The following is a 20574-nucleotide window of genomic DNA, read 5'->3' as shown; positions in this document are numbered from 1 at the left end:
CATCTTTCCTAAACGTAAGGGGCAGTGAATCAACTGTGGGTTTTTTCCCTCCCGTGTATTATTTTTTTAAAGACAATAAAGTTTTTTGGTGTTAAATGGGACTTAAATTTGCTAGAGTTATGAGGTTATCATCATCATTATTATTAGTTATTATTTTAAATTACATTTTTGGGTAAAAGCAAGATAAAAGGACTCAAAAATACTCTTAATCAGATGAGGAAAGAAAGGTGAAAATAACTCTCAAAAGTATGAAACATTAATTAACAGTTCATTCAACAAGTGGTAACTGTTCTTTAGTTGTGTTAAAATCAAGTAGGAAACTATAATTAAGTGCTGCACAGGGGGGAACCTGTGGGCTACAGCTGATGCTTGACTCTATTATTTTTCTAGCTAATGATCTTGGACAAAGTTATTTACTCTTCTTAGCCTCAGTTTCCTTAACTATGAAATAAAGACAATAATGCCTTCTTTTGGTAGTTTATTCAAAGAGCAATGCTAATGTAAATAAGGTGCCTACAATCATGCATAAGAAATAGCTGGAGAATAATTGGTAGTAATTATTATCATTATTGCAAGTCACTTATATGTTTATTAGAGTAAGCCAAACTTCGAGCATACTGAGGGGCTCACAGATGTATTACCAAGTTAACCATGTTTAAAATTGATAACAAAGGGATGCCTGAGTGGCTTAGTTGGTTAAGTGGATGCCTTCAGCTCAGGTCATGATCCCAGCGTCCTGGGATCAAGTCCCCCACATCGGGCTCCTTGCTCGGCGGGGAGCCTGTTTCTCCCTCTGCCTCTGTCTGCCACTCTGCCTGCCTGTGCTCTCTCTCTCTGACAAATAAGTAAAATCTTAAAAAAAAAAATTGATAACATGTGTACTGTCTCATGACAAATAGCACACAGTCTACTTTGTATTAGCTGATACGGGGGATATTTGCCATGATCTTTATATTTACATAAGAAAAACGAATTATCAAGTCTAGGTGTTTAGACATTTTAAGGCCAATTTTCAGGACTTTTATGTGCCAGGCATTAAAATCAAGCATTCTAGGTAAATTATCCCATTGGGTCTTCATGAAAACCTATCAAGTAGACACTATTATTAGCCCCATTTCATAGATAAGGCAACTCAGCCTCAGAAAGCTTTTATGCTTAAGGTCACAGAGCAAATACAGAGCTGAGAGTGGCACCAAGAGTCCAGAGCGTGGCTCTTAACCATCACACAGCCTGGTCACCTCCAAGGCAAAATCTGGACTTCACTGTGAGTGAAATGGAAGCTGCAGAGATCTGGAGAACATTTCCGCCTCTGCTCCTCTCCTGTGCTGAAAGGAGCCCAGCACCACTCCTGACGCATGCTATACACAACAGTCTTTGAGAGGCAAATGACTGTCCAGGCTGGGGGAAGGCGATGTCATCTTTAAGACTCAGTCTCTTCATGTGCAACAGAGAGAAAATAATACTTTATCATTTGTGCTCGGGATCATAAATAACGCACCTGCAATTGGAGTAGGTTTTATTTTTTTTTTCCCCATCTCATAGGACCTCAAACTGTGCCAGCATAACTCTCTCTTAAATTTGAGCTAAAATGAATAATACATATAAATGTAGCCCTCTATCATTCTGTTCATTTAACAAGTATTCATTTGTACCTACTACTCACCAGTACTCTTTGAGGGTCTGGAGATACCTCAGTAAAGAGAAGAGACCAAAAGCACTCCCCGATGCTTCAAAGTGGACAGGCAGACCACAGACGAATAAACTGGGAGACCCGGGTCTATGTCATTTGTTAAGAAGAGCCATGGAGAACATAGGACTTCACATCATTGCTTCTTTTTCCGACAAACATGAGCGAAATACAAACAATAAATCCTCAAGGTGATACGTTCCCCCCTCAAACACTAAACTGGTAATGCCCAGCAACCCCTTTAAAAAGATGGTGGACTCACAGTTGTTTCTTAGGAGAACCCTGCTGTTTCTGTTATTTCAACAAAACGGACGCACTATAAGTTATCTGAGACCTAACAGGCTCCATAAAAGATAACACACACATGCCCCAGATAAGAGTCAATAGAGGGTAACTAAATAAAGTTTTACAGCAAAATGGGCTGCATGCCTAAAGACAGAGATGGAGGCAATATATCTTAGCTATGACTCTGACAGATTGGGGTTCAAAACCCACCTCCGCCACATTCTAGCTTTTTGTCTTGGACAAGTTAACCTCTTCAAGCCTCAGTTCCATCATCTGTGAGAAGACCAACAATGCCTACTTCAAAAATGGCTGTAAGGACTATAGGAGACAGAATATATAAAGGATGTCACAGAGTAACCAGCACATATGTCAAATGAATAAATGAATCCATTCATTTAATGACTTGGGCTACTTTTGCTTTCATAGCAAGGGCTTACTTCTCAAAAATCTTCCCAGTATTGCTGACATAAATAGTTTGTAAACACCTAAGAGTTATACAATTCTTTCTTTGCTTCTTTTTGTTTCTGCTTCAAACTCTTTAATCTCTACTACCCAGGAAATGCCAATCTTGGAACTATGCAAGCTGTATATGTTTCTCTGATGACACTATTATGGTTTTACAAGGACAAGTATTTAATTTCTGAAAAAAAAATGCTGTTCAGCTACAAATATTTTCTGTCCAGAGCAGATAGATCAAAGATTAATATTACTTTTTAAAAATATATAATTGTTTTAGCCAAACATAGTGCACAGGTATTAATGGGAAATTCCAAAAGCAAAGGGCGTGTAACTAAACGAAATGAAGAGCTTATGACAGAATTGAACAACGAGATGCAAGACAAAACTGTAACTATCTGTTTCTAAATGCTACAAATATTAATGCACAGGCATTAAAGCCCAGATCATTAATTACAAATTTGAAAAAAAAAAAAAAGGAAACATTTTTCTTGGTTTCTATTAAACCCAAAGCAAAGTAGTAGCTTCTTTTCCACTATAAACAAAACTATAGCAAGTAAACAACAACTTTTATATCTAGCAACTTTTGCTAAAGAGAGTTTTATTTGTCTTATCACATTATCAGGAAGAGATTCAGAGCCTTTTCTTTCTTTCTTTTTTTAAAGATTTTATTTATTTATTTGACACAGAGAGAGACAGAGAGAGGGAACACAAGCAGGGGGAGTGGGAGAGGGAGAAGCAGGCTTCCCACCAATCAGGGAGCCGAAGTGGGGCTCGATCCCAGGACTCTGGGATCATGACCTGAGCCACAGGCAGATGCTGATCGCCTGAGCCACCCAGGCACCCTGATTCAGAGCCTTTTCATTTGCCTTAGGAATCTACAACCCCAGAGCTTCACAATTTCACTCTTCTTATTTTTGTTTTTGTTTTTTCCTTAGAGTAAAAATTGCCAATTTTTAGTGCAGAAAAATTCTCTTCATTCAAGAACATTACTTGGCCTGGGAGGAGTTGGGGTTAGAGCACATTTCCTCATCTATACATTTTCCCAGCCTCCTATGGGGGCTGGGAGGACAATTTATAATATTTGCTTTGCAAAGACAAGCCAAGAGATTATTTTTAAAAGAAGCTGGTAGAGATTGAGGTCAAAATCTCTCCATGAAAAGGCAATTCTGGATAAGCAATTCTATCACAGAAAATTATTTCTTTTCAGAGTCTAAAGAGAAATGACACTTGCTCTGTCACACCTGAGTTTAGACCATCTATAATATCCTCTCAGTCTTTTTCTCCCCTTCATTATCATGATTATCCTTTTGACTGAGGAGTTGATCCCTGACAGGTCCATATCTGAATTACTGTAAATGTATGGACTTTCCAAATGTGGTATACAAAATAAATAATTTAACGTGATAATGAATTAAGTTGAAACACGAAGAAGGTCTATCACCTAGATCTTGGCTCAATCCGGATTTCTTTGGAAAATACATTGTAAACACAAGATTTCTAAGAAGTGATGAGGCAATTCTTAAGGACATTATTGCTCATGTAATCATCAACAATGAGATAGAGTCACCTGTTCTGTTGGGATTAAAGCTCTGATTGGTTGGTAAAGAAGTAAGGAGTAATGAGGCACCTCGCTGGCTCAATCAGTTGTGCCTGACACTTGATTTCTCCTCAGGTCATGATCTCAGCGTCTTGGGGTCCTGGGGTCAAGCCCTGCCTGGAGCCCACCTCAGGGTCTGCATTCATTGGGGTGTCTGCTGGAGATTCTCTCTCTCCCTCTGCCCCATCCCCCTGTGTGCTCTCTCTCTCTCTCTCTCATAAATAAATAAAAATTTAAAGAAGAAGGAGGAGGAGGAGGAGGTGGAAGGGTGGAGGAAGGAATATTAAGGAACACTTACATACCCGGCTGAAAGCTTTTCCCATGGTAGGTTATGTCCTTTCTAATTCAAAGTGTTGGCTTTTATCATGATTTCAAACAATCTGATAACCAGAAGTATATATATACTTACACGTATTATATATCTTTGCATACCTTTGTATTACATACACTTTTAATTTTAATTTTCTCAGCCAATGTTGCACTGTAATTTCATCACTGTGTGGTTCAGCCAGATCTGTTGTACCAGCACAGAAAGAGTGGGAAGGAAATGTGCTTGTCAAGTGACTGCCTTATTTCTCAGCACACATTGTGCTTTGCAGATGTTCACTTGTACCTCATTTTTGTTTTAAAAGATAATAGAAAACTACCCTGGTGGAACTGTTGAAAAGGAGTTGGAATTTGTGACCAGCAGCTGGATGAAGGGAGCCTGAATCCCCCAAATCCTGTGGATATAGTGTGCTTTTCTTGATGTCCCTGCCAAAGCAAGGCTGGAAAGCTAGGGAGATCTTTGAGAGATGTGCCAGCACGAAGTTGCTGCAATTCCTAAGTTCCAAAAACCTTGCCTCAAGATTACTGCAAATAGCTCATTTGAAACCAATGAATCTCACAACTGAACATTGTATCAACTCAGAAAACAGAAGAAAAATCCAACAACTATTCTAATGCATGACTTATCATGGAGACATTTAAGTAGAATCCTTTTGGTTTGGGTCTTATTTTAATATTATAACAGATCTGTATGTCTATATTAAGATTCATATTTGATAGTAACTACTGGGAATTTTTGCCATTACATCCTCAAAAAAACTGAACGAACACAAGCAATAGAACTGTGAAGCAATAAAGTTGGTTGTGGATGAAAATTGAGCTTAGGACATGAATTGTGTCTTTTACCTAAAATATCCTTTTACTTTTTTATCCTCCTGGTATAGTACTCCCCCTTCAGCTACTTTGAATCCAGCATTATTCATTCTTCAAACCCTGCTCAAGAATCTCCTCTACCCAGAAAGGGTACCTTTTGTGCATTACCCACTTTGCATATATTAAGCTCATTTATTCCCTGAAACAATGCCATGAGCAAAAAATATTACTCCATCTTATAGAAAATTGTGACTCAGAGAGGTAAAGAAACCTGCAAGTTGATCCAAACAAGATTTTTTAAAACATCGAGAGGTTTTATTTCTGCATAATAGTAAGGACTAACTGTTATGAAACCCTTCTAGCTATAAAATACTTTAAAATGCTCTGAGCTTCTATTGGCTAAGAGATGGAGCTAAGATCACGGCATAAAGCTAGGCCCCACAAATGGCTACACCCTTACATGGCTAGACAACAATGAACCCACTAGCGCTGGAAGTCATCAAGACAAGTGTTCTGTCTTAGTTGATGGGGGTGGGTGGAGATGGTTTTGAGAAAGTAGTCCTAAAAAAAACCAAAACAAACAAAAAAACCCCACAAAAAACCCTGATTTTTTTCAACAAAAAATTGTGAAGAGGAGAGAAAGAGGAAGAGAAGGGGGGACAAGGGAGGGAGGGAGAGAAAGAGTGGGAGACCGAGTGTGCTTTGATAGAAAGAAGAGAGAAAGGGTAAATCTTTGAGTAAAGGAAACATAAGAAATATATGAACTCAGGTATAGATCTTATTGGGATCTGATTCTGACAAACTGTGAAGAAATATCCATGAGTTAATCCAGGATATTTGAACACTGATTTGATCTTATTAAGAAATTGTTAACTTGTTAGGGGTGATTAGTATTTTGATTATTTTTTAGATGATTATTATTATTTTGATTATTATTTTTAGATAAATATTATTTTTTGAATATTTTTTATATTTTATTATACACACACACTCTCCAAGAATTAAAGCTTGTGAATTTCAAATAATGGAACTAAAGAATAGAGCCTCTTAAAAAAAAGTATATTCGAAATAATTGAAGCCATGGAAGAAGAAATAGAAAATATGAATAAAAAACAGGGCACTTTAAAAAACATTAGGGATATTTTAAAAAAGAAAACATCAGTAAACATAGAAGTTCTAGAAAGGAAAAAGAAAACCACTGGAATGAAAAACTCTATGCAATAGAAAGGTTCAACTCAACTGAAATCGGGAACAATGAACTAGAAGATAGAACTGAGGAAATAATTCAAAAAAATAGATATGACACAGTGGAGACGGTGAGAAACAGGGAAGATGAAATAAGGAGGTCCATACCTTTGACAGTAGGTTCAGAAGCAGAGAGACTGAAGAAAGAGATGGTATTTGAAAAAAACTAAATAAAAAATAAATTTTTTCAAATATTTAAAATATTCTGAAATTTTTTCAGAATTGGTAAAAACACAAAAATCTTAGATTCAGGAGACATAACAAGTCCCCAGTAGGAAAAGTAGAAAGCAAATCTACATTTGGACACCTTGTAGCTAAACTGTAGAGCATCAGGTAAATGAAGAGAGAGTCTTTGCTCATGTATATAAAGTATAAATTAAATGAAAATACCAAAAGTACTTTTCTTAAGACCTCAAAAGCCAGTTCTAAAATATAGACAAAAGGGAACATGGCTAAGTCTTACCAAGGGAATTTGGAAAAAGAACAAGATGGGAGTGGGGAAGGGTGGAGGAGAGCTGCTATGCTGCCATCTTCATCGCAAGGAGCATATCAGTGCTGTTCATTGAAACACTATGGTATCAGCACAGTGAAGGACAAATAAAATGATGAAACTAATGAGATTCACAGATACAATCCTCAGATCCAATATGGAAAGCTGATAGATAATAAATGGAAGTAGCTGTTAAGTATAGAAAGGACCAATTATTCATTACATAGTACTAAAACAATAATTTGTATGAGAAAAATGAGACACTACTTCACCTCATACACAAAAAGTTAGAATACATAGATTAAAGATAAAAATACAAAAGCAAACCTTCAGCATTTTGGGAACACAATCTAGAAAAATATCTTTATGACTTGGCGTAGGAAGAGATTTCTTTAAAATCTATCAAAGCACCCACCATAAAAAAGATTGTTAAATATAAATATGTTAAAATTAAATCTTATTTGCAACAAAGGCACCATGAGTAAGGATGAAAGGTATGGTACTATTTGAGCAGTAGCTCAAATCACAAAGGTTAAATAACAAAGATAAGAAATCCTATAAATCAATGAGTAAGAGACAAACAACTCATAGAAAATATTTGTAAATAAATGTTAGGAAACAAATAAAATGGCCAGTAAACATTAAAACATGTTCAACTCCTCTAGTGATCAGAAAAACATAAAACATGATAAACAAGATGGGCAAAAATGTAAATTGCCTGACAGTAACTAATGCTGACAAGTTGTAGATTGGTGGAAATTCTAATTTGATGCTGGTGGGAGTAAAAATTTGTCCTGACTTGGCAATAGCTAGCAAGTTGAAGATGCCTATATCTTATGATCCAATAATTCCAATTTCTAGGAATGTGCCGTAAAGTACCTTTGAAATATGTGTATGGGGAGCCATAAGAAATAATGTCCATTGCAACACTTTGTAATTGCAAAAGAAAAAAAAATCACTTTTGAAAATAACCTAAGTTTTCATCTACAGGAGAATAAATAAATTGTATTTCTGTAAGGAAATACAGTATAACAAAAGTGAATGAATGGTATTCATGTACTATTATAAATGAATCCCAAAAACAATGCTGAGCAAAAATGATGTTATGCTGCCATTTATATATGAAATATAAAACACAAGTAATTATTGTTTATGGTTATATACATATAAGAAAGTATAAAAACACTCATAGGTGTGTGATAAGTGCCAGATTCAGGAGAGTGAGTAACAGAAGGATGGTGGGGTAGATAAATAGGACTAAGAAAGAAACAAGTATTGTAATATTTTCTTTCTTAAAAAAAAACCACTTCTGACAAAATATTAAAATGACAAACCTGGGTATAAGTAGGTGGTTTTATTCTTATTCTCTATACACTATTACATACTTGAAAATTTTCATAATTTAAAAATAATCATAGGATTGCCTAAGGCTGCTTTTACTTATTCAAGCCCACACAAAAATGACAATAAGGAGCAAAACCAAAGGTTTTTAGAAATGGCTACAGATTGATAGAGCTAGGATTCTACCCACATTTGTTTCATCCCAAAGCTGATGCCTGTCCTGTAATTTCAGAACCCCCTCACCTTGCCTTTTCTGATCCTCCCTGAATGGGGTTAATCATAGACTCCATTGTGCTATCTTCTTCAGGGCAGGACCTTAGTACCTGGTTTTTTAAACTGTATGGTAGTTGGTTGTCTGTGTGTCCTCTCCCAGACACTGAGCTCCTGGGGCCACTGTACCTAGCATATGGAAAGACCAACGGAGACAGAAAAAGATGTGGAAACTCTACGGGCGCCTGGGTGGCTCAGTTGGTTTGGCATCCAACTCTTAGTTTCAGCTCAGGTCATGATCTTGGGGGCGGTGAGATGGAGGCCCTAGGCCCGCTCGATGTTCAATGGGGAGTCTGCTTCAGATTCTCTCTCTCCCTCTCCCTCTGCCCCTCCCCACCACCTCTCTCAACGCAAATTTTTAAAAAAATCTTAAGTATTCTTTCTCATATAGGCTTCTGTTTCTGTTCTTAATCAAGCACCTCACTCACTCTCGTGATGATTAATCAGAAACTAATTGCCAATGAATTCAATAAATACCTACATTTGCAAAATTATCCATTTTCAAAGAAAGTAAAAGAAACAAAAATTGTGTTCTAGCATGTCCCTTAAGTCAACAGGAGGGATAGAATTGCTACATATTTGTGGGGAAAATAAACAACCTATACTTCATTTGTTTCACTTTGGGATTTTTCAAGTCCTCAGAAGGGAAAGGAATCCTGTAAATGTGGATTTTTGCCTCGTCCTATAGTATAGTTAGTTATAGGCTGGATCTTATTACTCAGGCATATTTAAGCAGGTTCTCAAATTAGGTCCCACTTTATAATGATTGCAGAGATAATTCTACATGAATAACCTGGATTCAGGTATCTGAAATAGTATAATAAATAAACATTCGTGAAATAGTATAGCACGTAGAAATTATACGGTAAATCAATATAAATTCAATTATATAACACAGGAACGAGAGTGTAAACAAGAGAACCATCCTGTTCAACCGTTGAAAAATATTATCTAGTGGCTTTTCTAATTGAGAGCACTTTTTAGAAGAAAAAAAACACCAGGCTATAATGTAACATTAAGTAATACATAGTAATATTACTTCTCCTTTGAAAACTGTTTTGTCCTTTTCAAAATGAAGAGGTCAGTGTCCCCAGGCAGCCTGCAGCCTCTCTAGCATTTCTCCTGTTCCCTTCCATGGCAACATGGGTTAGGAGACACTGAGCTTTTTGTGATGTGTGTGAGGACAGGGAGAAGGGGAGCGAGGCCTCAGGGAGGTCTCGAGGTAGAAAAATTTGTGACGCACTGGAGTCAGTCACTGAATGCAAATAATTTATTGAGGCTTCTATAACACAATAGTTAACGGTCCCCCTGGGTTCATTTTTATAAAAATTCTATTTGGTCTCAGAGCCCTTAACTCAGATCGAAACACTTTAACAGGCGTCCCAAACTACTTGTTCACGAGAAGATTATGAGGCGAAGCCAACCTGTGTGGGTTTGCTCCTTCTGCCTCAGAATCTGACGAGCTGACTGCATGCGAGAAACACGTCACCTTCCTGAACGTGTAACATGTGAACTGAAACGGCTGGGTTCTGTCAGCTCCAGGCGGTCCTGGAGGGATTACTTTTCACTGATTATACTGTCTTCACCTCCCGGAGACCTGGTTTGCTCGCTCGAGGCCTCAGACTCCCGCCTTTCCCTGAGGTAGGGATGGTCGTCCTCCATTCTCCCTAAGGGAGCGGCTCACTCCCCCCCCAGCAGGAATGACGAGCCCTGAAATGCTATGTCCCTTATCTCGGAAAAGGCCTCCTTCCTTCCTAGCGTTCCCCCCCCCCCCCCCCCCCCGCACAGCTAAAGTGAGATAAGACTCAGCCTGAGCCTAAAGGCCTGATACGTGCGCCACCCCTGATCCTTTAGAAGGAAGCTGCGAGGTTACTTTGTTTCCCTAGTCAAAAAGCCAAAATTCTCCCCCTAGTCAGGGTATAGTTAACACACTAGCAAGTCCCCCTCTTTTCTGGTCACCTATGATTATCTTCCACACAAGAGAGGGCTTCTTGGTAATAACCTATCTTAAAGGGTTTTTTAATGGCTCATTACAATGAATGCTCAATCAAACACTTTCAAAACAATAGCTGAGTGGGATGCCAGGCAAACAACGTCCTAGATGTTTCTTGCGGCCTCTCCCAGTCAGGGTGGAGTGTTGCTCCTTTCTGCAAGGACAGAAGCAGGCTCCAACAGAACTTCTTCAGCAGTACCTGAGTATGGGGTCTGTGAGCAAACCCTTTGCTTTCCGGTGTCCACTCACGGACTGGCCTTTTGCCGGCACCCAGGAAACACAGCGACACTGGAACACACTCCAGGATGTCAGGCAGGGGCCATCTCTAGAGTGCCTACTTGAACTATGCTCAAAGATCAGCCCGGAGACACTGTGCGTATCCCCGGAACAAGGGCCATACCCTGCATGTGCTCCTCATTCCAGGCCTCGGACTGGATCAGCAGTTCAAGTCTCCTCTCGTCTTTCTCTCTGGGATAGTCTGGGCTGTGTGGCACTTGATAAAGGAAAGCAGAGCCCCATTTGGGATGTCTAAGCTGGACAAACAGAATCCTATAGGAAGGCGTGCTGAAGGGGGGGATCCACCAAGGAGACGCAGGCTCCCAGGCTGTTACATCATGAGACCCAGGTGGGAACGCCTCCAGAATTTCATTCTCACCCATTCTGTAGAACGACAATGGGTCATCTGGTCACTTTCAGAACCTTCGTCAAAAGTGAGAACAACAGCTGCACGGTATAAAGACCTGAGAGGCGACTTCCCTTGAGTTCTAGAAACACCAAGCATGAGTTCACTGCCCATCAGAGGCCGGTGGCCACTGCACAGCCGACCACCCTCACTTCCTTGCCTCAGAAGTCAAGGTATCATTTAGCTAGATGCTGACAGCAAGTCACTCCCAGAACAGAAAAGAAAGGCAGAGATTTGCTGAACAGTGGTTCCTAAGCCTTAAAGAGCTAAGACAGCAAAGAAATGCCCAAGCTAGCCAAAGAATTGTAGTCACTAGCTGAATCTACTACACTTTATTTTTACAGAAATCTGACAGAAGCAGCACTCTGTAAATGCAGTAAAAACCACCTCCTCCAGGGACGCCTGGGTGGCTCAGTTGGTTAAGCAGCTGCCCTCGGCTCAGGTCATGATCCCAGCGTCCTGGGATAGAGTCCCACATCGGGCTCCTTGCTCGGCAGGGAGCCTGCTTCTCCCTCTGCCTCTGCCTGCCTCTCTGCCTGTGCTCACTCGCTCTCTCTCCCTCTGTCCCTGACAAATAAATAAAATCTTTAAAAAAAAACAAAAAAAAACAAACACCTCCTCCATACGTCTCACTACTGGCATGAGCACAGAGCCCCACCACCCAGCTGCACCATCGTTATCAGTTCACTCGTTACAAACATTCAGACAGGGGCACACAGGGGGCTCAGTGGGTGAAGCATCTGCCTTTGGCCCAGGTCATGATCTCAGGGTCCTGGGATCGAGACCCGTATCGGGCTCCCTGCTCAGTGGAGAGTCTGCTTCCTCCTCTCCCTCTGCCCTTCCTCTTCTACTCATGCCCTGTCTTTTGCTTTCTCTCTTCCTCAAATAAATAAATAAATAAATAAAATCTTAAAAAAGAAAGAAAGAAAGAAAGAAAAGAAACATGCAGACTTCCGACTGTTCCAGGAACAATGGAAGCTGTAGGGACTTCAGGAATAAACTGGGAAAGGAGATTAAGAGGTGGTTGTACCAACTTACATCCCTCACTGAAAGGGCTATGGACAGAGCTGAATTCCTAGGTTTAAGCTCTAACCCCCAAGGTGACTAAATTTGTAGACAGGGCTTCTCGGAAGTAATTAAGGTTAAGTGAGGTCAGAAGAGTGAGGTCCTAATCTGACAGGACTGGTGGTCTTATAAGGGGGAAGAGAGACCCTACTCTGTCTCCAAGCAAGGCAAAGAAGGAAGCCCATGGCAGCACAGAGTAAGAGAGCAGCTGTCTGCAAGCCAGGAAGAGACACCAGAACAAAACTTGCTAAAGAAGAATAAGACTGAAAGAAAAATGCATTTTCGTTATTGTCATACACGTAGGTGTACACAGAGGAATTTTAAAATGAACCAGGGGGATCCACTGAGCTGCCTCACTCGGGAATCTGACAGTTACTCCTGCCAAGTTTTCTCTCAGTACACTGAGATGTGAGGCAGCATCCGAAGAATCTCAGAGGATAAGCCTCTAAAATAGGCTTTTACACAGTTTATGCTATAAACACTGTTACCAACATCCACTTTTCAAAAACAAAATTCACCTTCGGCTTGCGAACTCGTTGTCATAAACCTGGACCTGGATATTCATGGCAAGAAACAACCAGAGTTAAACTATGACATCATGATGGGACGCCTGGGTGGCTCAGTTGGTTAAGCAGCTGCCTTCGGCTCAGGTCATGATCCCAGCGTCCTGGGATCGAGTCCCATATCGGGCTCCTTGCTCATCAGGGAGCCTGCTTCTCCCTCTGCCTCTGCCTGCCATTCTGTCTGCCTGTGCTTGCTCTCTCTCCCTCTCTCTCTCTCTGACAAATAAATAAATAAAATCTTTAAAAAAAAAAAACAAAACTATGACATCATGAGGTCCCATCCGCTCTAGACTGATGGACCCTTTCTGATCAGCCTTTCTCTAGTTTGCAGTGAAATGATATCTAATTAAAGTTTAATGACGAGATTCCATTCCTGTCCTACAGCAACACAGAAATACACATACTGAGCTCCTCACAGGGCCTCCTGTGGATCCTTTCACATGGATGCTAACTCTTCGAGGGTGGAGAGAGGGTAGAGAACACCAGCAATGGACCCAGGTTAAAGAACGCCCTTAATACAAATGTCACAGACAAGGCTAACAGCAAGAAAAGGACTAGAAAACAGCCATATCATCAGAACAAATTCGAAGTGGATATCATATTGGCAAACTATGAAACTCTTACGCTAAATTAGGAAATCTATGCCATTGCTTCCTTTGTAGAAGGAAGACATTGGCATTCAGCCTCGTCAATCCTAGTTTGCCCTAATTTATTCTACTTAGACATATGCAAAATAAGTCAAATGACCTCTTTTTCCTCTTTTTTTTTTTTTTTAACCTGTAGTCATTTTAGAAGAGGAAATAAAACATCTCAGTAATGCTACATTAGTGTATCCTGGATATTTCTGGAACCCCAGAGCCCAAAATGGAGTGATAACACATTCCTTATTATTCCCTAGTAGTTCTTTAAAATGTTATCAATAAACTTAAATCTGTCTGTATTGCAAAACGCAACTATATGTCATTCCTCAACCCATTGTTTAAAAAATGGGTTTTCGGGGCACCTGGGTGGCTCAGTGGGTTAAAGCCTCTGCCTTCGGCTCAGGTCATGATCTCAGGGTCCTGGGATCGAGCCCCACATCGGGCTCTCTGTTCGGCAGGGAGCCTGCTTCCTCCTCTCTCTCTCTGCCTGCCTCTCTGCCTACTTGTGATCTCTGTCTGTCAAATAAATAAAATCTTTAAAAAAAAAATAAAAATAAAAATAAATAAAAAATGGGTTTTCTCAGGGTGCCTGGGTGGTTCAGTCGGTTAAGCGTCTGCCTTCAGCTCAGGTCATGATCCCAGGGTCCTGGGACCCAGCCCCGCTGAGCCCCACAAGCAGGGAGGCTGCTTCTCCCTCTCCCATTGCCCACCACACACCCCTGCTTGCACGTACGTGCGTGCTCTCTGTCAAATAAATAAATACAATCTTTTTTAAAAATGGGTTTTCATAAGTTCAAACAGAAGCAAAGATAATGGGAAGTATGGAATAGAAGGGATTCAACTCAAAGCTGATCAGGCACCCATCATGTGTCGGGGGATACACAAGAGTCCCTTGGACATACACTGTACTTAAAGAGAATAAATAGCTTTCTGTTTCATTTGATTACCCCCAAATTCTATGCACTAGTATTTCTACCATAAAAAAATAAAACCAAATGATGATTGATATCTCAAAAGTTTCCAGAGATTAACTTTCTGCGTTGAATATATTCACTCGACAGACCTGAAAAATAGTAGGACCCACCATGTTTCCTCCTTATTTTAAAAAGAGAAAGAAGATCCAGGGATAATTTCCACATTAAACAAGCCCTTCCTTGGCCCTTAGCAAGTGTGGCTTAGTATCAGGCTAGCAGCAGAGGTGAAAATACATTTCTCCTAATGAGTCTGTCTAATCTTAAGCTTTCTTATTCTTTTTTCTAATATTCTTTCAGGAAACAGATCACCAAATTCTCAAATAATCCCCTTTATTTTCATACACTGATTATAATTAATCACTTTTGCCAAATTAATTCAGTTATATTCCATTTTTACACTTGGAGAAATTCATGTACCAAAAGATAATTTTCCTACCATTATTTATTTTATATACTCAGTGGGGACTGAGTTAGGCCATATAATTACCACTCCTCAGTTTCTAAAAACTTGTGACAGTTGCTATAATAAAAATTATTTCCCAGTAATGTCAGAGATATAATATTAGGTTTTGAAAGCACATCAAAATCCCAATATGAAAAATAATGTGTTACTATGTAATATATTCCTAAAAACATAATTTGAAGTTAACTTTTTCAAATATCAATACATCTATATGGAAAACTGACACCACTTTTGGCTTCTTCACTTTTTTAGGGTCTATCCAAAGTCCAAATTCCAAACCTTCCTCACTTCCAGTTTCTCCTATAACCATGATCAAATCTTGTACCCAAATCATCACGTCTTACTTAGTTTTTCTACTTATAAATTATGGATGATAATATCTGTTCCTTACTTGCTACATGTCATAGATCTCCTTGTGCATTTCAGGATATAGTCTGTTTTAAAATAAATAACCACCCAATTTTCCCTTCCATTAAGCCAAGGTTAAAAATAGATTTTAAAATCTGAATACACCTGCATTTTGAACTCCTTAGAGTAAGTTAACATATGAAACTGTTATTGAAATTCTTGACAGGACTCTTAATCATTACAGATTCATACAATGAATTTTATGAATGACATTAAGCAAAGGAAATATTCTTCCCTTCCTTTGAAGCCCTTTCCTTAAACTTTCTAATGTGATTAATGTGGTGTACATCTCAGGGTTTTTATTCTCGCTGAGTGCGATATGGGAGCAATGGAGAAAGTTATGAGGAAAGCTGAAAACCACAATAAGGCAAATTTCTGCTTTCCATGGGAATATTCCCTACAACGGCCAAGAGACTAGCAAATACTATGCATCTCCATCAGGGATGAGAAGCAAGAGTTTGCTCTGAAATTGACTTCAGAGTAGAGATGCCAAAGCAAATAAATCACTGTAAGTGAAATACTTTGAAAGGTAATGGGTTTTAAAAATATTTGTGCAGGTTAAATTTTTTAATTGGAAGTATTCATTACTGTCAGATGTGATGAGGGCACATGCCCATCAGATCTCTAGAGATCTCCTTCTCCTGGTATATGACTCATTATTTTTAGACCAATCCCTAGAACAGCAGACACCCCCAACAAATGTTACTGCATGAAGAAAAATAAGCCAAAGTTCAAACATTTTACACTTCACCTAAGCCAAAACTGTATTCTATCGAGCAAGAATTAAGTAAAGGCCTCAAAGTTCTTAGATTCCTTCAGTCCCTACACGTTTTTCATCAGTAAGAATTATGATGAGCAAACTTATTTGCCTATTTGACCCAACTACTCAAACCATGAATAGAATAAAATGCAAAACAGACTTTTATTTCCTAGGCTGCCCTGCCCTGAGCCAAGTTCATCCTCAAAGACTCTGTTTCACTTTGTATTGCCATTGTGGTGTGACCTACAACACTTAAACCATTTATAAAGAATTTTGAGAGAAGAATGGCACTTTTACAGGTTACCAAGTCTCTACAGTGGCTCCATTCCATTTTTTTTTCTTTCCTTTACAGGAATCTTTTGTAACTGAAGTAAAAAGCCTTCAGTCATCTCTCTGATGGAGAATGAGGGAAATCACATCTATGGATAGACAGGAAATAACCTATTTGTTTTCCTAAAATTCCACTGGACATAAATCTCTGATCATAGATGATCAAGGACTTCTCCAGTTTATAATGAGAAGTTCACTGTATAGTCATCAAGTCACCCAGATGTTGGTCAGTAAGTCACCTAAGTGGCTTCATCCACCTACCCAGATTCTATGATGAGAACGGTGATTCCCAAATCCCAAAGTAATGGGAAAATAACCTTTGTAAAGTGAAGGAAGTACTATATGGTAAGAGGCAACCTGTACAAAAAGAAAGAGAAGAGTGAAGCATTAAACATGTTGATGGACTGGGGGCACAGTCTGGGACCCCTGCTTATTCAAATTCAGCCTAAATGACCTAAGTGGATTTTGACTTTGTCTCAGCCCCTGGGACTGACCTATACTGCTTTGATCTAGCAGATCTAAACAGGGCAAACATTTCAGTATTCCCTAGAGGATATCCCAGACCAGTCACTCCATATCCCTGAGGGAAATGATCCTGAGGAGGTCCCTTTCCTCCAAGTTCATTGTTGTAAGTCTCCAGAGAGGTCCAGAAAGTACTGGACTAATTGAATACCATTAAGATTGCTAAGAGTAATTTGGCTATGAACAGAGAAATTTAAGACCGTTGAACTGGTATCACCTTCAGAGTTCAACTGGTCTAGGACATGTAAGTGAGTCTGAAATAACTATTCCGCAAGATTAGAGATAAAATAGAGCTGCCTCTAATTTGAAGAGTGATTGCCACTCCCAGTGATTGCTACTCTGCTAATAAAAAGAGCTAGTTCACTGAATGCTCTAAGCCAGCACTGCTCTAAGTATGAGAACATGTATTGATTTGTTTAATTCTCACGACAACCCTAAGAGGTAGGACTTATTACCATTCTGATTTCATCAACGAAGAAATGGAAACTTAGGTTAAGTAACCTGTCCAAAGTTATTCAGCAAATAATGTCCAGCCTGTGGCTCAGTACCAGGCTTCTTTCTGTATGTTCTCATCCAGATGCCCTGTCTCTTACTTCCCTGAAAGTCTGGAAGAGTGCCTGTGACCAAACACAGAGAGCGAGATGCAGACAACAAGCACAGGGTCTGTGGCCCAGCTGGGAGGAGAGTTTTTCCTTGCCCAGCTCCTTGAGACCCTTCTCACCAGTCTCCACTATTTTTCTCTCCACAAAGTCTCTGTTGAAAGAAAACAGATTTACAGATAGCATGAGGGCCACACAGCACAGGCAAGCTTCAGATGGATCCTAGTTTATAAACTAGAAAACTGGAAAGAACAGACAGCTGGCTGTCTACAATGCTCTTTGCATCACACCCAGGGAGCTTCCAAGGCAATTAGGAGCACGTGATGCTCCCAACAGGTGCTCCTGAAATTTCAGAATTGTTCAGTTTGTGAAATTTCAGAATGGCACGATCCGTATGTATGTGACTTAGACATCAAGATGCACTTTTCCCTATCAAAAAAGTGCTTTTCTGGTCCCAGACTTTTTAAAGTTGACATAAGGAAAGGATAGAAGACACACCTGTAAGTGATATTCAAAACCACTGAATGAAGGACTCTTATTCCTTTGTTTCAACTCGCCTGCTCTTAAGGAAAGACTCCCCCCACCGTCCCCTCCACCGTTGAGTATCTTGACAGTCATTTAGGTGACTAAAATACCCAGTATATCTTAGTGAAAAGCTATTTTTAAAATTACTTGATTTAGAAAACTCCAATCATGATAATTTCATAGGAATTCTTAGTATACAAATTAAAAGTTTTAAATTACTCGGCAAGAATTTGTGAGTTCAAATAATCTTAATGAGAAAATACCTGCATCGATGCATATTTATCAGGTGCTTTTAACATCTGTCCCTGATACAAAATTATTCTGAGGGTAGCTTTATGAGTTGTACCTCCTGTGGTCAGTAATAGCAGTCATGACACAGTTGATACTAGGAGCCAGAAGTAGCCATTCTAGTGTCCCCTCGGCTCTGCCACTTTTAATGTCAGGCCTTGAGAATGTCATTTAACTTCTCCTAGCCTGCTCCCCCTCCCCTCACCGTGCCAAGAGGGTCCCAGTTCCCACCTCCAAGCGTAGTTTCACGGATCAAATAAGACAAAAAATTGTTAACTAAATGCACATGAAAGAGACTGTAGTCAGCCTCAAGGCACTAAAACAGACTATTAAAATTACAAACTGAATGGGGACGGCAGTGTGGCTTGGTGAGGAAGACGCAGGTGTAGTCTGCTGCAAAAAGGAATCCGTTTGGCTGATTGGCCAACTTGGTCAGCTCACAACCCTGGATGAGTCCGCTCTCAGTTTTCTCGTCTGAGAAATGAAACAATACTAACCAGCCCCTAAGGATGATGTGGGGATTAGAAATAATAAATGTAAGGCCTCTATCAGGACAGGCAACATGAGGTGCCCAGTAAATGGCACCCATTTCACATCAAAGAAGCCATTTAATGAAGCCAAGTACACTGTGTGTTTCAACACTCGCAACAGCTGACCAGTGTTCGCCTAGAACAGAACATCCATTAGCAGAGCCCCAAATACCCTCCTGCCATAGCCAGCCCCTGCCTTCATCCCACTTTAGACTCCAGCAGATTAAGGCTGTGCTTGCTGTAGTCACATTTCCTGCTTTAAAACATTATAAAACTTACTAATGAAATTTCAAATGTAAAAAAATCAAATTAATACCACCCAACGTGGCAACCCCAAACGCAGGTTTTTTCCTAACCTTGTACTCCGTGAACTTCTTCACTGTTTGTTACTGATCTGGAGACAAGGGTGGGGTCCGGGGACCAGGGTAAGGACAAAGGCAAAGTGAATCCGCTGCTGTTACCCAGAACGTTGAATATGACCACAATAAGCCACCTCTGGCTCGCCTCCCCAGCTCCAGAGCGCCAGAGGCAGGCCCGTGAGAGGCGCGGAGAGCTACAAGCTGGAGAGGGGCTGGAGTCCCACCGCGCCCAGCCCTGCCCCCGGGCCGGCACCTTCACCAAGCAGAGCGCGAGTTAGAGGAGTGGAGCTGGGGAAGGGCACATGCAGTTGGGTTAGTCTGGACTCGACCATGCGGCCGTGCGTTCCTGCTTGGCACACGCGCTTAGGCAAAACAGACTTGATGCTTACAATGATCCCAGCCCAAAATGGAGTGTCTCTGACTAGCAGGGAGGAGCTGATGCTCGCCATGAGGAAGCCCACCACGGTCACGGCGATGCCCAGGGCCAGCTGCAGCAGCGCGAGCAGCAGCGGGAACCGGCAGCCGCAGCACGTCCGGGCCTCCTCCTCCCCGCACTGCTTGGGGGCCCCTTTGCCCGTCTTCGGCCCCATGTCGTCGGGCCCGGCGGCGTCCGCGGCTGGCCCCCCCTGCCTGTGCTGGCCGCGGGGCTGCTTGTCCTTGCCCATGGCCGCTGCGTGGGTGGGTGGGTGGATGCGTGTGCCGCGCGCTGGGCCCCGGAGCGCGGCGCTGGGCGGGCTGAGCCTGCCCTGGTATTCGAATTACGGAGGCTGAACAAATATGGAAAACATTTGGAGCCGACTCGCCGGGCCTCCAAAGGCCACAGGGAGCCCGCAGCAGAGGGGGAGTCGAGGGGGGTCGCCAACTGCCAACGCGCCGGGACGCAGCGCCCGCTGGGCCCACCGCAGGGTTTGCCGACCCCCGCGGGAGTTGGCGCGGCGCCCTTGGCCTTCTAAATCCTGTGGGCCTTATGCACTTTAGACAGGCTACGTGTGTGTGTTTGTGTGTGTGTGTTTTCCTCACTGAAAACCCCAGGATTTTTTTTTTTTTTTTTGGCTTTGTTTTTGTTTTCTGAGAGGTGCAATGCAAGGTGATGAATGTTTAGTCATTTGAGTTTAATTAACAGACAGTTTAGTCCAAAATAGGCATTGCTGGGTTCCAAGCTGCGAAGTCATTTCCAGAAGTTAAATTGTTCTTATTTTCCAACAAAGGAATAGGCTCTTCTTTATGAATTCTGCAATCCAGCTGACAAATAAAGGCACGTTTCCCATGGAGGATGTATCTGCTTTTGAAAGCACTGTTTATGAAGATGTTGGGCTAATACACTCTTCCCAGTGCATCTGTTTTTAAAAGTTCTTTCG

General features: G+C 40.9%; 1 protein-coding gene across 1 annotated transcript in view; it reads right to left on the bottom strand.

The window, feature by feature from the left end:
• The window catches only part of LOC111159968 (sarcospan), a 33321-nt gene extending 13440 nt beyond the window's left edge, over positions 1 to 19881 (bottom strand). The window contains exon 1 of the mRNA XM_022522688.1: positions 19606 to 19881. Within this exon, the coding sequence (XP_022378396.1) occupies positions 19606 to 19881 (276 nt within the window). The remainder of the gene's footprint in view (positions 1 to 19605) is intronic.
• Positions 19882 to 20574: the final 693 nt, after the last annotated feature.

This window comes from Enhydra lutris, unplaced genomic scaffold, assembly GCF_002288905.1.
Source record: "Enhydra lutris kenyoni isolate GAN:26980312 unplaced genomic scaffold, ASM228890v2 scaffoldscaffold72, whole genome shotgun sequence".
Taxonomy (NCBI): domain Eukaryota; kingdom Metazoa; phylum Chordata; class Mammalia; order Carnivora; family Mustelidae; genus Enhydra; species Enhydra lutris.
Note: the sequence above shows the minus strand (reverse complement) of the source record. Positions and strands in the feature narration are given on the sequence as shown.